The 24,557-nt window shown below is 43.4% G+C and overlaps 1 protein-coding gene across 3 annotated transcripts in view; it reads right to left on the reverse strand.

Annotated features, from left to right (window-relative positions):
* The window catches only part of KAT6B (lysine acetyltransferase 6B), a 109,352-nt gene that overhangs the window by 47,036 nt on the left and 37,759 nt on the right, over nt 1–24,557 (reverse strand). For 2 of the 3 annotated variants that reach the window (XM_066600390.1, XM_066600391.1), the window contains exons 4-8: nt 15,360–15,475; nt 15,190–15,271; nt 12,031–12,163; nt 5,307–6,217; nt 1,400–1,524 (exon numbers count right to left, since the gene is read on the reverse strand). In XM_066600390.1, the coding sequence (XP_066456487.1) occupies nt 1,400–1,524; nt 5,307–6,217; nt 12,031–12,163; nt 15,190–15,271; nt 15,360–15,475 (1,367 nt within the window). The remainder of the gene's footprint in view (nt 1–1,399; nt 1,525–5,306; nt 6,218–12,030; nt 12,164–15,189; nt 15,272–15,359; nt 15,476–24,557) is intronic. The other variant, XM_066600392.1, reaches the window with a different exon arrangement.

The raw sequence follows: 24,557 nt of genomic DNA on the forward strand, positions 1-24,557 counted from the left end.
ACGCCCCCGGCGTCGTGCGTGTGACATCACTGCGTAGTCTCCCGGGTGACGTCATCGTTGTGCGCCCCGGGTAAGATGCCGGCCCGCCATGGAGACCCGCGCTGCGCGGCGACTGGCGGCTGCATGGCGGTGCAGGCAGGGGATGCAGGGACCGAGCGGTGTGCAGACCCGGCCTCTTCCCTCTAGGGGATCTTCGGCACGGAGCGCCTCGGTGAGTATTGTCCCCCGGAGCTCGCTCCTCATCTGGCCACCATAGTGACAGTAAGACACTGAGGAGATGGTGGAGGGAAGGTGCTTTTAAAGGCTCTTCCTGTCCCTATGGAGGTCAGAGGGCATCCTCCATATGTAATGGGGCCGTCATGATGACAACCGGGGAAATAAAGGATTATTCAAACATCACAACCAATATGACTGTATTTCCCCTTTTGCACAAAATGGGAACCAGAACTAAATAGCAAAAAATGACAATACCAATGTTAAAAAAACAATTACCAAACATTGACCATCAGACTATTGGGTTACTATTCTATGGCCATTCTACACTGTGGATGGCAGTCTTCTTTAACACCTTAAAAACAAAAGTTTTTCGGTCCTAAAAGGAACAGACATTTTAACGACTTTACCGACATGGTGGTTTTAAGGCTCTATTTTAATCCTGACCTGCCAAAATGATTTTTGCTGCCGTTTTTTTTCCGTCACATATAGGGCTATTTTTAATACCTTTTTTCACAGATTTTTAAAAATGTTTTGTAGGTTATTAGAGATCGTGTATATAAAGGTTTCCAATGTTTTGATATACAATTTATATAATCTCGGGTTGCGGGGCGAATACGGTGACTGTTTAGGTTGGCGTCGGGTCATTTTCTTTAATAAATATATTTTTATTTAATTCTGTAATTTTTTATAACTTCTTTTTTTAATATCTATGTGCGCCATCATGTTATTATAAGACTTCAGTTTGACATTCATACTGCATTTATTTTAATTTCACACTTTTTCCACTGTAATTAGAGCATTCACAGGAGTTTGACTGTAGTCACTGTCAAAGCTGGTCAGGGCTTTGCCAAGACCCTACAGCTCTGACATGCTGGGGGTCGCTGGGTCCCGTGTATGAAATGGCAATGGTGCTTCCTGCATTCTCTGTAGCTTGCAAAAGGAGAAGTCAGAAGCAGTTAAAAACCACTCCAGTCGTTTCGTTCGGGTCCTCGACTGTATCTGATAGCAGAGGACCCGACCTGCTCCTGTTAGATTGCAAAAGCTTTAATTCGTTGACGTATATTTTCTTTCGGCCAGGAATAAAGCCCAGAACCATAATGGGTTAATGACATGGCTCAATCAGCCAGAAAAGTTACCTATGCTGAAGCAATGTAATGTAGATTGTAATGCAAGAAATTCTCACCTCGAAAGACAACTCCCGAGCCTGTCTGAATGTGTCAACATCTTCCTGGGTGACAAAGTCTGGCCTTTTTGGAACACAAATCAAATCCCAGATGTCTTGCTTCATACTCATTTCCGGGTCAGTATCTGATGTACAGAAGGAAAATGATCACTGAAAAACTAGTAAATTAAAATCCTTGCATTGAAACAGGTGAAAATCATTCTGACAACTAAACTAGCACTTCAAAAACAGATCTAGACCAATTTACACGACCTGTAGTGGAACGCCGGCTGCAGACAAAAACACCACGGAGCGACAAAGTAGAATGCACAACTCAGAGGTCTTATGTACAAAAAGTACTAAAAATTACCCAAATACTACTAATAGGTAACGATTCAGACTACAAAGCCACACACTTCTCTTCTCCCCTAATCTGCACTCCATAGAGGAGGAAACCATCATTTGTCGCTCTCCATTGAAGATAATGGGTCTTGGGAAACGTAGGCTGCTAACTACCCGTCCCATAAACTACAATGGAAAGCTGCGTGCATAGATGGAGACGTCCGATTCATATACTCCTTCCTACAGAGGTCAAAGAACCCCGTTCTTCTGCTACACGGGGGCTCAGAGATAGCTACACAGTGCACCATTAGTACTTGCCGTCCCTGCTGCCGAGCGGTGCGCCAATCCTCTTCTCGGGCATGGAAACTACAAGTGAGAATACTTGTCACTAGCATTTCTGTGTCCAGATGGTTAGGGGCTGCAAAAAATGTCATCACGGGTTGCACAGAGCAGGTTGTGCCCCCATGATTTATAACATTTGGAGGCTAATTTCTTCTGGAAAAAACAATTGTAAAGGGAATATCATCACACTTGGGCATTGTCCCCGAGCAGTAAGCCAAAGCTGTTAAAATGACAGGTGTAATACTTCAGACTTTTCTCCCAAAGTTACACTTACTTGAACAGCACTGTCTCAGGCAGCAGCATAACAAATACTCCAACTGTCACCTATAGAGTGAGGCTGCTCCTCCGCTGCAGCGCACGGCAATGCTCCTGCCGCCATGTTGTCATGGCCAGTACAGGCTTCAGCTGTGCTCAACAGAAGATCCTCATTCACAATTGTGTGAAACTTTGGATGAAGAGCTCCACAATGCAACTGAATTTTGATTCAAGTAGAAACTGAAAGGTCAACATTTATCCAAATTATCCCAGACTACAACTGTGTGTATATATTATATAATATATATAGCTAAAGATATTATCCAAGTGCTAAAAGAGTAATAAGACCACAACAAATTCTATTTTTTATCATTATATACATAAAGTCTCAAATGCTGCCGTTTCAAAGGGATATCCTCTCCTAGGAGCCAAATCTCTAGAGGTGAATAACTCTATAAGGCACATCACAATAATGACAATACAATCGGAGGTCTACGGAGCTACAGTAAAGCTCCAAAGAAGGCTACGGATGCCGTGTTGTGGCTCTGTCCAATCTGGAGGTTGTAAAGTCGTATTATGGTCCTGTGCATTAGCAAGTAATAGTAAGATTAAGGAAGAAGGCAGGACAAGAGAAAAATGACAAATCTACACAAGATAATGAACAATGTATACATTAATAAGTTACATACAATTAGTGATGGTGTTAAACACAAAAATATATTGGAGATGAAACTGCTAAACAATGGAAGAGAGTAGAGGCGGAGGGGATAAGAAGCAGAGGTGGGAGAGGCACTACCGATTACATAAATGGACCAGCCAGTGGAAGGGGTGAAGTTGACTAGACCAGCCATGCCAAAGAGCCAGATGAAGAGAGCTACGAGGTACTAAGAATTGGGCTAAAAGGATAGGATAAGTGGAAATATAAAAGTTAACCTGTTCAGAGTTTAAGTAATATATGAAAAAGGCCAAATGTATGAGTCAAGGATCAGCACTTCTTTCTATTAAGAATGTCACAGAAGGAAAGCCAGATGAACATTTTTAGCAGGAAGATTCTACAGGACATTACTATTGTAAGGAAATCAAAGGATTAGGGTTCAAGCGTGCTTCAGTTATTACTGACAAACACAGAGGATGATTGGACATCCAACCTCTATAGTGGACATACTGATGGGAAATACTTGAACAAAGTGGATTAGTTTAACTGTACATTTGCAGGCAATATTTAACCACCTCTATACATACTACTTTATAACAGGCTCACACATACAAAAATGTATCTGTCCGACGCAAGGAAGGATATGTTCACATTGCATTTGGGCAACAAGTCTGATGTTTCATTTGTACTCCAAAAACTTAAGAGGAAAACTTCGGGGGGAGGGAGGAGTGGCGGGGGAGAGTATGCAAACATATAGTAAGTGGTCTATATCTGCACAACAAAAAAAGTTCATTCCAGCAATTGCTTAAAAAAAATCAATAATAATGATAGAAGGAATGTATAACCAAATTTTTTGCTTATGGAAAACCCTTCTGCCTCTACAAGGACGACTAAGGTCAGAATTATAAACCGCTGCTATATACTCTGCATTCTAGCACCGTGGTTCTTAAAGCAAATATTTGAAGGAAGTCCGCCTTTAAAAATAAATATCTGATCGGATACACCGGTTAAGTGTTGTCCACTAAGGAAGTAGGATAGAGCGCTCTAAAATTTTACTCTAATAATGCTGAAAGTGAAGGAATACTGTCGCTGCAAAGATGGTAATCAGGGGTTTAAAACTTTTTTTTTTTTTTTTAAATGTACATACGTCTCTCTACTCAGTACGACTTCAGCGGGGCTGCCTGGATACACAACACTTCCTCACAGCCCTGGCTAATTAGAGACAAGATAAGTCCTGTCTCTAAAGGCCCCTTTAGACGGAATGATTATCATTCAAAAAATTGTTAAAACGAGCGAAATCGAATGATAATTGGTCAGTCTTAACGCAGCCAACGACCGAATGATAATGGCTCGCTTTTTGATAGTCATTCGTGCCCTATTTTCTTCCTGGTTTGCCAAAAATATTGCTGCTGTGTTTTTTTCTCCTATCACATACTATATTTTAATACCTTTTTTTCACTGAAATTGCAAAAAAAAAACAAAAAAAAATCTATTTTTAAACTTTTGTTTGTGTTAAAATAAAGTATAGGAATGGGTTTGTCATTTTGTTTCGGACTATTAAAATCTAGGATTACAGGAGAGTATGGCGTCTGTATATATTGAGGTCAGCGATGGGTCGCTTTCTTTTTTTCTTATATATATATTTTATTCTGTAATATTTATTTTTTAAGATCTATGACCCCCAAGACATCATATAAGACCACTGGGGGATATTCACACTTTAATTATTTTACACTTTTGCACTGTAGCTGGGGCGTCCATAGGAGCAGCATCCACAAGAGCCCCAGTTACAGGGGAAAACCTCGCCGTAGTGCGACAGTAGTTACTATAAGAGCTAGTCAGGGGTCTGCTAAGACTGTGCAGCTCTGATATGCCGGGGGTCTCTAGCAATCACGTAATCGATAGATCCCATTTCCTGTATTTTCTACATAGCACTCACTATAAAGCTTGTAAAGGAAAAGGCAGAGGTGGTTAAAAACCCCTTCTGTCTAATCCTTCGGGTCCTCTGCTGTGTCTGACATCCAAGGACCTGACCTGCTCCATCGAAGGAACTATAAACCTACGCTGAATTTTTACTATCGACCTGGATTTACGGGGCTTGGCCCTTAATAGGTTAAAGTAAACTAATCTACGGGGACAATGTGTTGGTGTTACTTTAAGAAGTACCATGTATGCAGCCTGCAAGTTGTTTTTAATCTGACAAGACACGCTGGATTTTACAACAGTGGTAAGATCATTAAAGATACAAGCAAATTTATCTGAAGAAATACTAAAGTCTTAGAGCAAGGACTGAACAAGACGGGCTACGGTGATTTATCTTAATCCTGTGCTTACCATCATCCTGGGTGGGCTTAGTCTTGCTGTCTGCCAGATTGATCTTTTCTGATGTCATGTCTCGTGCCCCTACAGATCCTGCTTTATACTTTATCCTACCTAGCATCCTGTGCTTTATAAGGAACGATGAACGTTTGAACTGAGCAAATGCTTTAAAAGCTCGACCTTGGGACAATGCCAAGCCGGACTGGTTAGGGTGCGGGAGGAGGAGTCTACTCTTAGTTTCCCTTTTGCCAAAGTAGTGACTTGAATGGTAGAGTCTGCCTTTGCGATGAATGCGATTTGGTGGTGCATAGCTTGGGTGGCTTTTTTGGCGTGGCTGGCCCTGGGTGGCATAGATGTGGGACAGTCCATCAAAGAGCCCCTTCAGTTGGCTGCTACTGGGGAGGCTTCTGAGGGAAGGGGCACTGGAGTGGCTTGATGAACTCTGAGGGGAACTGGAAGTGGTAGAGTTGTTGGATTTCTGGGAGCCTGGGCTATAGCCAGGCATGGAGGTGATATGTGAAAGAGGAGGAGGAGCAGCTGGTGAAGGCTGCGAGGGACGGCTTAGCTTGTGTGTAGCACCCATGTCATTAAGTTTCTTCCTAGGCCGATAGTGCACAGAGAAGTCTACAATTCGCCTGCAAAATCTGCGTCCTTCGGGTGATGGAGTGAAAAACTTAGTAAGGCCATCAATAAGCCCTTTAGTTTTCTTGTTAACTTTGAGGGGAGAGCAAGTGGAAGTGAAGGTGGAGCAGATGGAATGGGGGCCAGGCAGAGCACGGTCAGTCGCAGCAAGGCTGCAGATGGGGTCCTTCACAGATGCAGCATGACCAGATGGCAGAGTGGTGGTACACATCTTAGTTTGACTCCTACCAGATGGCCCCCTTCTTGGGAAAGAATTCAGAGGAAATTCTTCATTGGACAAACCCCTGCAAAAATTATAAAGTTGTTAAAGGTTGATCAAGTAAGAAGGAAGAACATTTCTAGTACAACAGACATAGAAACTGGAGATCGTTAAATCAGACCTGACACTTTGAAAAATAAACCTTCATGTTGCATTCACAAATGCGCAATAAGCAGGAGGTGTAGCTACTGGGCTGGTGGGAGTGGGGAGCAAACGGACAGCCGTCCGAACACACTCGCATGATGGGGTCCAGTGTCCCAGATCCCCAGGTAAGCACCACATTGTATTAGCACCTTGCTTTATCATTTTGTAACCTGCAGTCAGTTTCAGGTCAGTGAACTAAAAGGAAGCCAGTCAACACCATAGACCCTTCAGTGTCCTAATGCAGGCAGCCTGATGTTGTTATTGCATTGTGTCGCAACAATGGCACATACAGGAGGCATCATTATTTTCAAGGCAAGATTATTACTTTCTAGGGGGCTATCACTACGTAGTTCTGCCCATCGTTGTAAGCCTTACAATATGGGGACAGTAAATGTGTATTACTACTTTGGAAGCACAAAGGGGCAATATTGTGAGGCACTAAGAGAAGCAGTGTTACTGTGAGATGATCACTTGTTTTGAAGCTAAGGCTTCACACTTTCCACAAAAAAAAAATGTTTCATAATAAAAAATTTAAGTTCTTAATTTCAAGGTCAAATGATGTAAACTTCAACCTTGAAAAAATGGACATTGAATTTTTGGTGGGAATATAGTGTAATATAACTAAAGCTCTCCTTGGTGTAAATTTCCCTTGTACAAAGCAATCCCCAAATGAAAACTATTTTTTTAACGCTTTTGACCTAGCAGTTCAAAGCACATAAATCACATACATTTTACACCTGTTTTCATGCTTGTATCCCAGCTGCAGAGTAAAGGGGCATTTACATAAGACGTATGTTGGGCAAACGATGCCTGACACTCGTCCCTGTTTGTACTCGCTCCCGTGCTGATGAACAGGAGCATGTATCGCTGGCTCGCTCACAGAGCAGCCAGCAGGGGGGGTGGGACGGCTGGAGGAAATTTCACTCCTCACTCTCCACTACCCCTGTCCATTCACTTTAAGCAGCGGCCGTTCAGTACTGAACCGCTGCTGTTTACACTGAACAAAAATTGTCCAAGATTTTATGCAGCTTAAAATCCTGAACGATGATTGTTCAGTGTAAACAGCAGGCGTTCAGTACTGAACGGCCGCTGCTTAAAGTGAATGGAAAGGGGTAGGGGAGAGTGAGGAGTGAAAACTCCTCCAGTCGTCACGCCTCCCTGCTGAGTAAGCCAGTGATACTCGCTTCTGTGCGGCAGCACAGGAGCGAGTGCATGCAGCGAAAAGTATCGGGCATCGTTTGCTCGACATTCGTCCCATGTAAATGGACCTTTGCTGCACTTTTAAAAAAACTTTTGACATGTCAAAAGTTTTGATTAATGAGGGACCGGGTGCTGAGAAAACGGTGCCCCCTTGGCTGTCCTTGCCGCCTGTTAGCTCCTCTCAGCGGTTGAAGACTGACGTCTGGACTTTTATAGACATCTATATGGCTCCTCTCGGCGTCTGATGACTGACAACAGGGACCTAAGACAGCTGAAGGGGCGCAGCACTTGATTGATGCTGCAGCCCCACGATTTCAGTGATCAGAGGGGATCTCAGCCCAAGGACCCCCACTGACCAAATAAGTTTTAGCATGTCACTCTGGCATGTCAAATAATTTTTTAAAAGTGCAGTTAGGGCTCCTTCACACTGGCGAGGGAGATATCGGGCCGTGAATCAGTTATTTGCAGTATTCAAAACTGAATTATTTTCTGCTAAGGGAACTGCTAATTCAATTACAGTCAAATGTATCTGACAAGAGTTAAGTGTTTATCCATGTACAGGTCATACAATCTCTCCCAAAACAGGCTAACAAGGCTTGAGCTCAGGGACCCCATCAAGCACTGCCGAGATGAGGGAACTACAATATATTTTCTCTTGGAACGTAATTAATATTTCTACAAGTAGTTTAAACAAGAAAATGTAATAATCCCAGGAGTTGTTGTAAATGTAGCAAAGACCCAACATAGTTCTAATATTAATAAGTGGTTGAATACTAAATTGGAAACATACAGAAAGTCAGCTGACAGATCAGGTAATCACATGGGAGGTGATGACCTAGTCCCAGCTGTTATGAACATACAACTATACAGTGGATATAAAAGTCTACACACCCATTATAATGACAGGTTTTACTCATGTGAAAAAAATCCCCCAAAGATGGATTACTTCAGATTTATTTCCGACCTCCATGTGACTCGTTATCTGTACAATTCCATTGGAAAACAAACTGAAAACTTTTAGGCCCCCTGTCCACGAGTGTTGCGGGAGCCGCCGCCGATTCTTCACCAGTCACCCCTATCTGATAGGTAGGCTGACCGTGGAGAATCGGGGCAATTCGCAGCATGCTGCGAATTCCCCGCCGCGAGCGAGAATTGCAATGATTCTCCGCTCGTGGAAAGTGTGAGGGCGCTTTCCATAGCAGTGCTATGGAAAGCTTCAGAGGGCGTGATTCACTGGCTGTTTACCGCAGGAGAAATCACGCCCGTGGACAGGCACCCTTAAAGTAGAAAAAAAAACAAAACCAAAAACGTGTTTGCATAAGGCCGCTCTCACACATACATTCCCAAAATGCCACGGTCGAAACCACAATTTCACGCAGCATTTTGTAAACGCATTCCACAGCGTTTTAACGCACCCCATCATTGTGATGGCTGATGAGGTTTGTTAAAAAGTGCTAAAACGCACGAAAAAAAGAGAAGACGGCGCTTGACAATTGCTCGTCTTCGAGGCCCTATTAAAATCAATGGGAGCATTCTACATTACCTAGCGCAGCGTTTAAAACGCCGTAGTAAACATTGTAAAAAGCAGGCTGTATGAGAGCAGCCTAAGTGTGAATACCCAAAAGATATGTTTGGTGCAAAGGCAACACAGCACATCACTAGAAGACCACCAGACCAGTGAAGATGGTGCGGGCAGCATTATGTGGGGGGCTGTTCTGCTGCTGGAGACGGGGCTTTGGTCAAGGTGGAGGGAATTCTGAACAGTTTCAAATATCAGTCCATTTTGACCCAAAACCTTCAGGTCTCTTCTAAAAAGATAAAGGGAATTTCATCTTTCAGCACGGTAACAACCCAAAGCAGACCTCCAAATCACCGAGAGAATTTCAAAGTTTTTAGAATAGCTCAGCCAGAGCCCAGGCCAGAATTGTAGATCTGTGGGTAAACTGAAGAGGGCGCTACACACCAGATGCCCTCACAAACTGACAGATTTGGAGCGATTTTGGAAGGAAGCGTGGTCAAAGTTTGCCAAGTCAAGATGTGTCATGCTGATAGACACCGACCCAAAAAGACAGAATGCTGTCATAAAGTCAAAGGGTACAACAACAAAGTATTAGGCTGGGTCTACAAGGGCGGATTTCCAGTGGAATATCAGCACCGGGCATTTCACGACAGATCAACCGTGGAAAGCCTGCCTCCAAACTCACACTATTTGGTGTGGGCTTCATCACGAAGTCCTGTGCAGAATTCACCCCCATCATAAAGAGGGGGTGAATACCGCACAGGAAACAACGATAAAATGGACATGATGCAGATTTAAATTTTGTGCCGAAAGTCAATTTCCACATGGGTTTTGTGCAGGTTATTTCCGCAGCTTGTGGACGAGATTTACAAAATTTCATCCACTTTCCTGCTAATGTAAATGCCGCAGAATTTCGCTCCGTGTGAACCCCATCTTAGTATTAGGGTGTACATATTAATTCTGTTTTTCTTAAAATCAGAAAAGACTTCAGTTTGTTTTTCAATGGAATTGTACAGAGAACGGGTCACAATGTAGGTGGAAATACATCTGAAATGATTCATCTTTGCTGCAATTTTTACCATGACAAAAACATGGCATTATACCAGGGATGTGCAGACCTTTTATATCTACTGTAGATAAATTAATGAAGGACAGGTAAGGGTACAGACGCAGATCTGCAAGTATCAATCCAATACTTTTCTTAGCATAATTTCTAGCCTGCTGTCTTTGATTAATTATGTTTTAGCCATTTACTTGTCAAGATTCCTCATAGACATTCTGGTTGTGAACTGAGTTAAAGGGGTCAGCTCATTAATCCTATCCCTGGCGAGGATGCATTTCCTTCATCCTTGCAGAGTCTCACATCAGTAACCAAGGTTGTGCAAGATATGTCATTGCTTTAAAACAACTGTCAGGATGTATTGCAGATAGCTTTGGCTGTAGTCCCGTCTTTAAGCTCAAAAACTTCATTTTAAAAAAAAGGACAAGATCAAGGCTCTATCTGCACTACAGCCCAAGATACAGCCCTTTAACCCCTTAATGACGTGGCCCCTTTTTCTTTTCCATTTTCGTTTTTTCCTCCCCCCTTCAAAAAAATCGTAACTCCTTTATTTATGCATCGACGCCGCTGTATGAGGGCTTGTTTTTTGCGGGACGAGTTGTATTTTTCAATGGTGCTATTTAAAGTACCATATAATGTACTGAAAAGCGTTAAAAAAAATTCTAAGTGGAGTAAAATGAAAAAAAAAGCGACATGATAACTTTATTCTATGGGTCGGTACGATTACAACGATATCAAACTTGTATAGGTTTTTTCTTACTATACTACTCTTTTTTTTCAAAGACATTTAATTTTTTTCAATTATTTTCTGCGGTCAATTTGTGCGCACAATAACTTTTCTATTTTTCCGTCAATGTACTTGAGCAAGGGATCATTTTTTGCGGGATGTCCTGTAGTTTCCGATAGTATGAATTTGGAATACATACAACTTTTTGATTGCTTTTTATTGCGTTTTTTTCTGGGAGACAGGGTAACTTACTATACTACTCTTTTTTTTTTTTCAAAGACATTTCATTTTTTTCAATTATTTTCTGAGGTCATTTTGTGCGCGCAATAACTTTTTTATTTTTCCGTCAATGTAGTTGAGCAAGGGATCATTTTTTGCGGGATGTCCTGTAGTTTCCGATAGTATCAATTTGGAATACATACGACTTTTTGATTGCTTTTTATTGCGTTTTTTCTGGGAGACAGGGTAACTTAAAAAGTGCATTTCTGGCGTTATTTTTTTTTTCGGACGACGTTCACCGTGCGGGAAAAATAATGGGCTACTTTGATAGATCGTACTTTTACGGACGCGGCGATACCAAATACATATTTTTATTTTATAATTTAGATTTTTTAATAAGAGAAATGGCAAAAGGGGGGTGATTTAAACTTTTATAACTTTTTTTTTTTTTTTTTTTTTTACAATTAATTGATTTTTTTTTTTACTTTATTTTAAAGTCCCCTTGGGGGACTTTAACATGCGATGCTTTGATCGCTTTAGCAGTATGACGTAATGCTATAGCATTACGTCATACTGCAATTTAGCAGGCAGTCTATCAAGCCACCCCACAGTCTGGTAAGGCATCCCTGGGGCCTTTCATTAGGCCCCCGGCTGCCATGACACCTGACTAAGACACTGCAAGAATGGAGGATCAGGCAAGTACGAGACGCAGCTCCCCGGACTCCCACACCTAAACTATTAGCACTATAAATTTATCATACATTTCTAGAAGGTCTGGAAGTCTGCAAGCTATTGAATGCTACAAGACCACAACGCTGACACAAGTCTCTAGTATGATAAATATGTTTGAATATGAAGAAAACAGTGGCTTATTTTATGAAGGTTAGTAATAGGTAGAAAAGTTCACATACTTTTAGCTAGGAATATTAAACAGGTAGAAGCTATTTGTTAAAATGTGAAAAGACTTACAACATTCGCTGTTTTAGTTTGGTTTTTGGCCGGCCCATTGGTTTCGCATATCGCCTCTTGATCTGAGCAGCTTTTTCTTGGAGGATCTTACAGCCCTTCTTTTTTGGCTGGCAAACTTGACAAATCCATAAACCTACCAAAGACAGATACAGAATTACGTCATTGTGTAGATAATCATTGGCATGCAACTTACTGAAGTTTAACCTATAACTGTCATTTAGAGGGGTATTCTGTGTAGTGGGGATTAGACCACTAGTACCCCCACTGAGCCCAACATGGTTGGGGCCAGGGTCTGTTTGTATGCGGTTTCAACGGTGTGGATTTTTTGGAGGAGTTGAGATATTTGAATTGCCCCTTCTTTCTTGAGTTTCGTACCATGTTTTATTAAAATGCCCTAAGGACGTACTTCAGAGCCTCCCATTGTGTGGGTATATGTACTATCTGAAGAGTGAGTGGCAATAAGAAGATTGATATGTGCCTTGCTGTCCGCAATGCACACAGTGTCATTCAAAAGGTTATTATTTAATCGCCAAGACCAATGACGATCCATCTGGTCAGGGAGTGAGACTCAAAAATATCGGAGAATGGTCTGGCCAAACTATATCCCCAATAGTCTGCCTAGACAAGGCCTAATGGCCAAGCAGGAAATAGTCAATATGGCTATACAAATTATGTGGGTGTGAGTATAAAAGTATAATCCTTGTCTTAGCGTGTAGCACGTGCTAGATGTCTACTAATTACAGGTAGTGAAGCAGATGTTTGAGCGATCTTCTATGTCTAGTAGGGACTGTGCCGCAGCCCGTCGAGGTATCAATGATAGAGTTCAAAGTAAGGTAAAGTCCCCTCTGACAACAAGCACCCCCTCAATGAACTCAGCCAGCTCATGCAAAAACGAATGGCAAGCTGCAACCGGATGTTGTTTTGGGGAATACCAGTTAGCTACAGTGAGCTTGGTTGATCCAATAGTAAATTTAATAAATGCAAAACAACCCTGTGTGCCTAAGTGTTTATTAATCAAAAACCCTCTTTTTTGCAAACTTTCCGCTATTAGCATAAAAAATGCTTATTTTGTTCATTTTGCCTATAAAAGTGATTAATAAAAACCCGATGTACCCTAAAATGGCAGCAATAAAAACTACAGCTCCTCATGCAAAAAACAAGCCCTCATAGATCTCTATCGATGGATAAAGAAAGCTATGGGACTTTGAATGCTACAATGTTTAAAAAAAAAAAAAATGGCCCCAAAAAATTTATTGTGCAAAATTGCTAAGACCTAAAACAAAAAAAATATTTTGGTATCGTTGTAATCAAAAAATATCATGCCACATGTGCTACATGATTAATAAAGATTGTCATTTTTGCTAATTATGGCGAGCAATTCACACCTATGACTCTTTGGTCGGTGTTATAGGCAGCCGGATTTATTCTGACAAGTGGTGTCAGCCTAGGTTTTTGTGTTCTCTGTGTTTTTATGAATGTATGGTAAGGAATAGACCAAGTTGAACAGACATCAGATGGATAATGTAAGCACTAGCAACACCTCTATAAATTATAAAAGCATTTTATAATTTTTACATCGCATTGAATGGCTGTGATTGGTTCATCGAGCACCGCAGTGATTGGCTGAGTCAGGGAGCTGGAGAACCAATCAGAGCAACTGCTTGCTGGAGGTGGGGTTTACAAACCTTGTTACCAGCAAACGATCATCTGTCGGCGCTGAGAACTGCAAGGAAGCCTGCTGAAACTGCAGAAACCAGCGGGGGGACACCTGGACCGCGCCTGCTAGGCAAGTATTTTTTTTCCATGTAGTGTAACTAGGGTCTTATTGTATCTTATTTCCAGGGAAACACGGTATGACTAATGTGAGTAGTAGTCTGCGATAAGAAGTTACACAAGAGCTCAGTATTCTAATACTCCTGACAAAGCCCTTAAGGTGCAATACGTGTAGGATTCATGGCCCCTCTGGAGAGTCAGAAGTGCCTTAGGCCGGTTTAACGCAGCAGAGATTCTTGCGTGAGACTTGTGGTTGTGAGACGCACAAATACGAAACCATTCTGTTGAATGGGGTCACACACGAGTTATTCCTCCCCCCATCACATGGTGGGAATAAAATCGCAGCGTGCCCTCACATCACATCGCCCATTATTTTCAATGGGGCAGGCGGCAGCATCGCACCCCGTTTTAGGTGCACACCAATGTGACTTGAGGTGTCCCCATTGAAAACAATGGGAGAATCTCTGCAATCCTCCGTAGGATCGCTAATTCCCAGGTGCGATTGTCTACTTATGTACATTTTATGTTACTTCTGGGGGGCAAGAGAGTTGCAATTTTGTGCAATTTATACATTTTAGACTATTTCAGATTATTATTTATTAGAAGCAGCTCCTCTTGTTAGCCATTTTTATAGTTTCCTTAAGAGGTTTGGCGCGTACATGTGAAAGGGGTTGTCTCGCGAAAGCAAGTGGGGTTCAGCACTTCTGTATGGCCATATTAATGCACTTTGTAATATACATCGTGCATTAAATATGAGCCATACAGAAGTTATTCACTTACCTTCCCTGCGCTGGCGTCCCCGTCTCCATGGCTCCGTCTAACTTCAGCGTCTAATCGCCTGATTAGACGCGCTTGCGCAGAGGGGTTTTCTGCCTTCGGCTCTGCCCGGCAGCAGCGGCGTTCTGGCTCCGCCCCCTTCTACGCGTCATCGCGTAGCTCCGCCCCATCACGTGTGCCAATTCCAGCCTCCTGACGGGGCGGAGCTACGCAATGACGCTTAGAAGGGGGCGGACCCAGAACGCCGCTGCTGCCGAACCGAGCCGAAGGCAGAAGACCCTTCTGCGCAAGCGCGTCTAATCGGGCGATTAGACGCTGAAGTTAGACAGAGCCATGGAGACGGGGACGCCAGCGCAGGGAAGGTAAGTGAATAACTTCTGTATGGCTCATATTTAATGCACGATGTATATTACAAAGTGCATTAATATGGCTATACAGAAGTGCTTAACCCCACTTGCTTTCGCGAGACAACCCCTTTAATTGTAATTTTTGCAACTTCTGTTTGGCGGCACAGCCGTGTTCAGAAGGAACGGAGCGCAGATTTTGCTAGTATAATGTGTAACACTATTTTATGGGTTAGATGTAATCTGGATTTTTGATATATGGTACCTTTTGGCATTCGTGCCAGTGGCGGGTCGCAGCACTCCATATGGAATCCTCTATCACAGGAATCGCAAAAAAGCATATTATCCTGAAAGACATAAGGCAATTTTTTCAAATAAATAGTGAATTTAGTGCATTCCAATTTTCTTCTCAGCAACGGCGCGGGATAAACTTACGGCATTCTTCCCCTGGATCCTACAGGCACTGCAGGTTTTGCACTCGATGCACTGCCACCTCAATGCTTTTACATTGCTGGTGAGCTCCGGGCAAAACTTCAGACAGGATGGATGACCTGCAGGGAAAAAACATGTTTGTAGTTAAGAAAGGAAGCTTCACGGAAGTGTGCAAATATGTTTGGGCTGACGGTAACCTAAAACCAAGCTTTTTTTTTTGTTGTACTACTTTGAAATACACAATTTAAAAAAAAAAATACTTTCTGCTGTCCAGTCTTCAGACTAGCATATTTTTTTTTAGTTTTCTGTCAATTTTTTGTACTACTTTGGGGTACTTTCAACTTTTTGGTCGCTTTTTATAACAAACAAAACAAAACAAAACATGCAATTCTGGCATTGTGCTTTTTTCTTACATTTAAAAATAACTAAATAAAAAAATATATTAAAATGATTGTCCTGTTTTTTCGGTCCTTGTGGGACATTTGAACTTGTGATCATTTGAATCGAGGAAATTGTATTTGAGCAGGCAAGGTTTACCTAATAGACAAACATCAATGGCAGCTCCGGACCTTCAGAAGGTCACAAGCCATGATGGATGAATGTCCTCCCTCCTTCGGCCCATTTAAATGTCACTGTCAGAATCACCATCAACATCTGTATAATTAAGGCGGGTGACCCTGCGTACCTCCCTTTACTGTACTACGGATGAGTGCGGCGGCTCGTACAGCACAGTTTTGTGTTTATTTGTATTTCCCACATTCGCACAGGTGTGAAAGGAGCACAATTTGTACAGTGTATCACACCTTTTTGCTGTGTGTGTTTTTTAACATATCAATAGAGTTAAACCCTTAAATATAAAAGTTATAAGATCACAAACAGTATATGAAGTGGGCTCAGGAGCGGGGCCCATCCATACCCAGCTGCATTTAACTCTGATTAGGTGCCATTAAAAGAAAAAAAAGTTTACAGCTGCAATCTCTGAAGAAGAAGTTAATGAATAGTGATCAAAAAGTTGCATTTACCCCCAAATAGTAATGCCTTATTGATGGCAAAAGAAAATAAATATGGGTGTCAAAATATAAGCCATAAAATAAAATTTGTAAAAGATTTTTTTTACAACATATGAAATAAAAAAACTATATACATTCAGCATCATCATAATCAAAGTGAACCATAGAATAAAAGTAAACATTTTTACTACACCATGAGCATCATAAAAAGAAAAACCATCTCAAAAGTTGTATTTTTTTTAAATAATAAAAAGCTTTTCAGTACATTGAATTGTTACAATAAAAATACAATGCATCCTGCAATAAAACAAGAACTATATAGAAAAATAAATTCATGGCTGTTTGGAGACTATGAAATAAAAAAATAAAAACGTAAAAATCTCTGGTCTTGAAAGGCTAAGGTCACGATTCTGACATGGCCATTTTAAAGCAGAAATCATATTTTTCAACTTTTGCTGATTTGTCTGCTTCGGGCCATTGTCATGCTACATTACCGGATGTCTCTTCAGCATAAGGTCATGGACCGCTGCCCTTACATCCTCTTGTAAAATGATTTGATATGCCTTAGAATTCTTTGTTCCCTCAATGATCTATAAGGCCTCCAGGTAGCTAAGCAGCCCCAGTTTATGATGCTCCGCCATGTTTCACAGCTGGGATGAGGTTTTGTTGTTCGTGAGCAGGGTTCTTTGTCCGCCACATGTAGCTTTGTGCTATGCTATTTGTGCTAAGTTCCACTTTTGTCCCATCAGTCCATAGAACATTTTCCCCAAAGCATTGTGGGGCATCCAAGTAGTCTGGGGCACATTCGAGAGGAGCAGGGCCAGCTCACTGCCTGCAATAAACCTCCATTCCCTCTGGTGCACAGACTCCACATAGACAAGATGAGAAACACCAAAAGTAGAGAAGTAATCCAGCTCTTTATACGGTATATAATTGAACTTGCAGTCGTGAGACCCCCAACAGACCTGCAGCGGCTTCCTTCGTGGTGCTCTTCTTGTTCAGTATTTTTCTTAACAGCTGTTTTTGCAGTTTGCAGACTCTGTAGGTGTTTTGCTGTTACCCTTGGGTTCTTGGCTTTGAGGAATGGTTCACAAATCCATCTTTCTAGAGAACAAATTTATCAGAAACCAGGCTGAGTCTTTATTTAATGAGCAAAGCACCTGTCAAACCCACACTTGCAATCTATTCTCCTTACTTGAAACCCCTTTTGCTTATGAGCAAATCATTACAGGGGCTGTATGGGGAATAAAAAAGCAATTTCAGTGAAAACATTTTTCCATCTATACATCTGATTGTCACACTCCGTGGTATACTGTGCACACTTCCATGCAGTGCGGTCTACTGTCTGATGCTTATAAGGCACTATCTTTATGCTGAGATTCCTGCTATTACTATTCTATACCATCAACCCCATGATGCAATGATTCCCAACCAGGGTGTGGTGAATTTTTCTTTTTTGAAAGGGTGCCATTGGAGACTTTTTGGGACGAGGTGTGTCATGAGCCGAAAAAGTTTGGGAAACACTATTACGATGCATCAGCACAGCATTACATGAGCAGATAGGGACTGTACCATCTATGCTGCAGGGAAAACACTGCTATTACATTCTGTATTCCCCTAAATAAGCTACAGACCCCAAATATACAGTCAATATAGCTGTGTGACAGGAGTCACTAATCATGAGCTGTAACTGCTAGGAATGTCTCTGTCCCTCTGCAGAGGTTCTGTGATAGGCTGTAATATCACCACTAGAGATGAGCGAACGTACTCGTTTCAAGTAATTACTCGATCGAGTACCGCGATTTTCGAGTACTTCAGTACTCGGGTAAAAAGATTCGGGGGGCGGGGGGAGGCGTGGCGGCACGGGGGTAGCAGCGGGGAACAGGGGGGAGCCCTCTCTCTCTCTCTCCCTCCCCCCCCCCCCCCCACTCCCCGCTGCAACCCCCCACTCACCCACCGCACCCCCCGAATCTTTTCGCCCGAGTACGGAAGTACTCGAAAATCGCGGTACTCGGGCGAAAAAGGAGCGTGGCCGAGTACGCTCGCTCATCTCTAATTACCACAGAAATTATGCTGAATGAGAAAATGACTGGTTTGAGAATACATAAACCCAAATAAATCTGAGCCGGTCAGAATTGAGATCGCATGACCCACCTGAGAAAGAAGCGAGGAGTCTCCAAGAGAAAGGAACAACTCACCAAAGGTAAAGTCAGCTGATTTACATATACTGGGGAATAGTAACATAATGTTATGTACATGTTCCTCTATCATGCTCCATCATTCTAGGGGATGGCGGGAGCTGATCACAATCGGCAGACTGACGCCTTGAATCAATACTGCACATTCAGATACAGGACTCTTGGGTGCAACGAGGAACAGAGACTGTAGTCAAATTAAAAATATGGGGCAATGTTTTTGTGAAGACACAACACACAGAGGTTAACTTACCTTTTCTCCCTGCACTTTGGATGTTTGCCCAATATAAGACAAACAGTACAGCGGTTTGTGTGTTATTACGGTAGTTTACTTATGCCGGGCTCACACTGTCGTAAGCGCAAAACACAGCGTTTTATAGCTCTGGAGGCAAAATTGTACTGCACAAGACAGCGCATCTCATGCACACAGTCATGCGCAGTATACCTGCCTTTTGTTTATATGTAATTGTGTATGGGCGTGTGTATATACGTACCCATAGAGAGCAATGGTATCTATCTCGCGTATATATGTGGCAACATGCTGCGTTGTTTTTTATTAGTTTATCTCGCTTGGAAGATGAGGAACTGTAGCGCCGATCAAGAATGACCATGACCGAGAGCATTGTTCCATTCAGTGTTGATGTCGGAGAAGGTACAGTTGCCTATCTGCTGCACCCACGAGCGCCGCGGACGACCAGGAGGCCTCCGCCATCCAGCAGGGGGTCATCTCTCGATTTTCCTAGCAATTCCTGCAGTTAGAGCACCTTGGGCCGAAACAGCTTCTGACAAGCGTGCAACATGACCAAAAAGTGCAAGTAGTCTCCTTGTTATTGCTTTTGTGATTGACTCAAGCCCAGTGCAAGCCTGTATCTCACTGTTTCTGATGAACTCAAACCAACGGACACAGAGAATCTGGCGTTGGCATCGCAGGTGAAAGGATTCCAGACGCTCAGTGGTTTGTGACAGCAAGGTCCAGGTCTCCGGGCCGTACAATAATATTGGCATTACGCAGGTCTGGTAAAATCGAATCTTGGTCCTGAGTGTTATGTTCTGCCTCCGCCAGAGTTTATCCAGGGACCTTATCGCCGAGGCTGTCAGCGCCCTCCCATCTGTGTGCTGAACACTTCCGAGGTACATGAATTTACTGACACAGCGTTGACTCTCCGGCCGTTTACGTCTAGGTCCAGGGGGTTGGTGCCAGCTCCTAGATTCTGCAGCTTGTCTTTTTGCCAGGAGATGTGAAGCCCAAGACAGGACGCCTCAAAATCGAACTGTTCCAATGAGTGTCTCAGATTATTAGATGAGACATCCAAGAGTGCAACATCATCGGCGTAGTCCAGGTCAGTGAAGCGGTACTCCAGAATAGTGATCCCATTACATTGGTCAATACGCTGAAGAATCCAGTCCATGGCCCTGCAGAAGAGTGCAGGAGCCAAGACGCAACCTTGTCGAACACCAGACGAGGTCTCAAAACTAGCAGAGGTTGAACTGTTGATACAGACTTTGGCTGATGTACCTGGATGCATGTCTTTTAGTAGGTTTAGAAGGGATGTGAGGATGCCAAAACCACGCAATGCCTTCCAGAGGGCTTCTCTGTCGACCGAGTCAAACACCGCCTTGAGATCAACATACGCGACGAGGAGCGGTTTGTTAAATTCTCTATGTATCTCTGAGAGGAGCCAAAAAACAAGTATGGCATCTATGGTGGAGCGGCCTGTCTTGAAGCCTGACTGCTGGGGTCTCCGCTTGGAGGTCAGGAGTGGTTGTATCCTTGAGAGTAGAAGACCTTGCCGGGAACCAAAAGGAGCGTTATTGGCCCTGCAGCTAGTGCATGCTGTTTTTGGGCCCTTCCCCTTGTACAGGGCGAGGATGATGCCCTCCTTCTATTCGACGGGGACTTTCCCACAAGCAGAAATAGCTGATGTAAAGCAGTGCTTATCGGCTCAATTGCACATTTCAGCAGTTCAGGTGGAATGCCATCTGAGCCGGCGGCGCGTCCGTATCTAATTTTCTGAATAGCAGAACGGACCTCTTCCCGTGTCAGAGCATCCGTAGGCGCAGAATGGTCATCAAGGTCATGGCACGGATTAGCCGGTGAATGGTTTAGGACGGATGAGAAGTGTTCACGCCAGCGTTGAAGAGTCTCGTCATGGTTGGTACAAGGGCTGCAGTCAGATTTGTAGATTGGCGTATGCCGGCAGGTCCCCAAGAACCCTTAGATTCTGGCGACTGCTTTGTATGCTGCTCTTAGATTGTTTGATTTCAAACCCTCCTCAGCTTCATCAGCCACAGCATTATAGTACTGCTCCCTGTCTTTCTTGGCCTTTGCCCGGAACACACCCTTTAGCCTCTTACATTCTGCTTGGTAGTTTTTAAGGCGGGCTTTTGCCTTCGCTTCAAGGACCTGCATAGTGTCATCCGTTAGCCAGGGCTGCCTACGGGGATGCCGGTATCCGAGAACGGTCTTTGCGGTTTCATGTATAGCATCTCTTGTGAAATTCCAAGCTGCTTCTGGTTCATCTGGGAGATTGCCCAGAGCGTGCAACTGGTTTTTGATTGCGATATTGTATTGACATTCGAGTGCTGGATTTTCCCTCATGGAGTCAACGTTTAATGGAGGTTGTGATCTGGTCTTATGGGGCGGACGGAGTGGAACTGCTATTTCGGCAACAAGTAAACGATGGTCTGTGTTTGCTGGAGCTTCTTCCCCACGGTATACTCGACACGATTTAACAGAATTGCGATGACGAATGAGTATATGGTCTAGTTTCTTTTTTGTACGTCCATCGTTGGATATCCAGGTAAACCTATGAATGCTACGTCTCTGGAACCAGGACCCCGCCACTGTGAGGCCCATTGAGGCACAGAATGACAGCATCTGGTGTGAAATGTCGTTGGTTGGGCCTTCGCCAAAGGGTCCAACGACGTCTTCGTAGCCAGGAGTCAAGAGACTTGGGTTTGCATTCAGGTCGCCGAGCCCGACGAGCTGGGCATAAAAGGCATCTTTGTCTGCAGCTGTATGTTCTTCAGTTAGTGCATATGCCACAATGATGGACATGTAACCATGACGATGAACAAACCTGGCGTACAGCAGACGAGGAGAGATCGGATGTTATTTTTTATGCTTGCGTATTATGCAATTTTGGCCAAGAGGGCTGTTGTCTCTCCTTAAGGAGAGCACCCAAAAAGTGTGTGGCGACACCTAGGGTATGAGTGGGTCGGAGGATGGCAAAGTCTCTCCCCAGGTAGAGCACCCAGAAGGGGTGTGAAAAGGTGCCTGAAAGGTGAGTAAGGAGACTTATACGGCCATGCACGCTCCTCTGGGTAATTTATGTGATTTCGACACGCTACGATCAGGACTGCGTTACCGTGCATCACACAGGCATACTGTGCCCGCACAATACATGGTAATTATACACCCTGCCTTAGATTATGATTGTCTATAATTCTGACCACATTTTATTAGAAATAAATACATACAAAGATCCAAGTAATTCCAAAAAAGTTCACTTAATTTTTCTTGTGACTATATGTGAAAGTTGAAACATGTCACTTAAAAGATTTTACACAAGAGTTAATGGCAGTGAATTAAGAGGACACTTCTGGGTCTTTCAAGTATCTTATACACTCTTTATAACAAAAAAAAATGCAGCCTCTAGAAGAAGTTGTCATTTTGCGCAGTTATATCTCAGGCAGAGATGATGCAGAGAAGAGATTTCACCGTTAGAAGCTGGATGGTTGTGCCGAAAGAATTGTCCCCATCTGGGCCATTCTGTCCAGACTGTTAGAGGTGTTGGGACCAGTGGATATGTGAGGACACATACGGCAACCGGGCTCAGGACACCCCCAACAGACCACCAGTAGAGAGAACCATCTGATCGTCCGACAAGCACAAGCAGCTCTAACTGTCTCATTGTTCGCCATCCAGAGAAAGGTGGCGCCATTGTAGGTGCTTGGCTAAAGGACATTTGGTGTCATGGCGCCCATTACATGTACGGCCTCTGACCCACACTGATGTCTCCCTTTGCAGCGGTGTCATGAACGATGCAACTGGACGCTGCGGAGTGGAACTGGGTTGCCTTCAGCGACGAATCTAGGTTTAGTTTGTGTTGTCTCTGATGGTGGCTTCCAAGAGGGAGCAGGATAATGTTCGGCTGCACACAAGAAGATCACAGGAAGCTCCTACAACATTGTCACACGTCTGTGGCTGCTCGGTCGTCAGTTTTATTTCCAATAGAACATGTCTGAGATGTAAACTTTGATAGCCAACGAGTTTGCACAATCTGGGGCTCCAGCAAATGTGTAGCACTATGCTGCAGGATACCATATGGAAGCTGTGGGTCTCTACGCCTTTCCATATCACATCTTGTATCCAGGCTAGAGGCAGTCCAACAGGGTACTAGAGCCTTCATGCCTGCCTGTATTACATCTTGTATCCAAGCTAGAAGTAGTACAACAAAGGTACTAGAGCCTCCATGCCCACCCGTATCGCATCTTGTATCCAAGCTAGAGGCGACCTAACAGAGTTCTAAAACCTCCATGTCCACATACCTCACATCTTATATCCAAGCTAGAGGAAGTACAACAGGGTACTAGAGCCTCCATGGCTGCCCCTATCACATCTTGTATGCAAACTAGAGGCGCCCAAACAGGGTTCTAGAACCTCCATGTTCACATATCTCACATCTTGTATCCAAGCTAGGAGGCGGTACAACAGGGTACTAGAGCCTTTATATCCATTCGTATCACATTTTGTATCCAAGCTAGAGGCAGCCCACTAGAATAATAGAGCATCCATTCCCATCCATATCACATCTTGTATCCAAGCTAGAAGCAGTACAACAAGGGTACTAGAGCCTCCATGCCTGCCTGTATCACATCTTCTATCCAAGCTAGAGGTGGTGCAACAAGGTACTAGATCCTCCATGCCCTGTCGTATCACATCTTGTATCCAGGCAAGTGGTGGTACAACAGCCTCCATGCCCGTCTGTATCGCATCTTGTATCCAAGCTTGAGGCGGCACAATAGGGTACTAGAGCCTCCATGCCCACCTGGATCACATCTTGTATCCAAGCTAGGAAGTGGTACAACAGTGTACTAGAGCCTCTATACCCATTCGTATCACATTTTGTATCCAAGCTAGAGGCAGCCCACTAAGGTAATAGAGCCACCATGCCTGCCCATATCACATCTTGTATCGAGGCTAGAGGCAGTACAGCAGGCTTCTAGAACCTCCATGTCCACATATCTCACATCTTGTATCCAAGCTGGAAGCAGTGTAACAGGGTACTAGAGCCTCCCTACAAGTGATCAGTTCTCCACAATAAATAATCCTTTTGCTCTGATATTGTAATCACTTATATCAACGTTACAATCACACAAAGTTTCATCTCCTCCGACTACTTCTGGGGTGGGGAATCAGTCTTTAGACAAGGAGTGGATAGATCTGCTCTCCTGAGACTTCTGTACAGCGAGTGCTTATTAAGGAATAGTGTGACCTGGTGGACTCGGAGACAGCTTCTACAATGTTGGGGCCCTCTTACATAAAACGATCAAGGAATCGTTGAATCGTGTGAGTTTGAACGATAAATGTTCAGAGTAAACACGGCCAGCGATTGGAGGACAAACAAGAATTCTTGTGCTTTTCGTTCAACTTAAGTAGGCATGTCAATAAATCGCTCATTCGCACATCGTTGCATGTGAACAGCGATCATTTACCGGTACAGTGAATGTAACAATTGAACGATTTGTGATAGCCATACTTAACAATATTGCGAATGATCTGCCTGTGTAAACAGGCTGCACAAGTTAGCGAGAACTCTGTCATCATTTGTTTGTGCGAACGATTGAGCACTCCGTTTCGATGGAGCCTTAGTCAGAGTCCCAGGGGGTGAGGAAGCTCCGTAGGATGGACTTCGAGCTACTCAGTAAACTTGTCTTCGGAAACGTTCTGATCTCCCCAGGAAGGTCAGGCATGTTATATGCCTCCCATAAGA

The sequence above is a fragment of the Eleutherodactylus coqui genome, chromosome 4 (assembly GCF_035609145.1).
Source record: "Eleutherodactylus coqui strain aEleCoq1 chromosome 4, aEleCoq1.hap1, whole genome shotgun sequence".
Taxonomy (NCBI): Eukaryota; Metazoa; Chordata; class Amphibia; order Anura; family Eleutherodactylidae; genus Eleutherodactylus; species Eleutherodactylus coqui.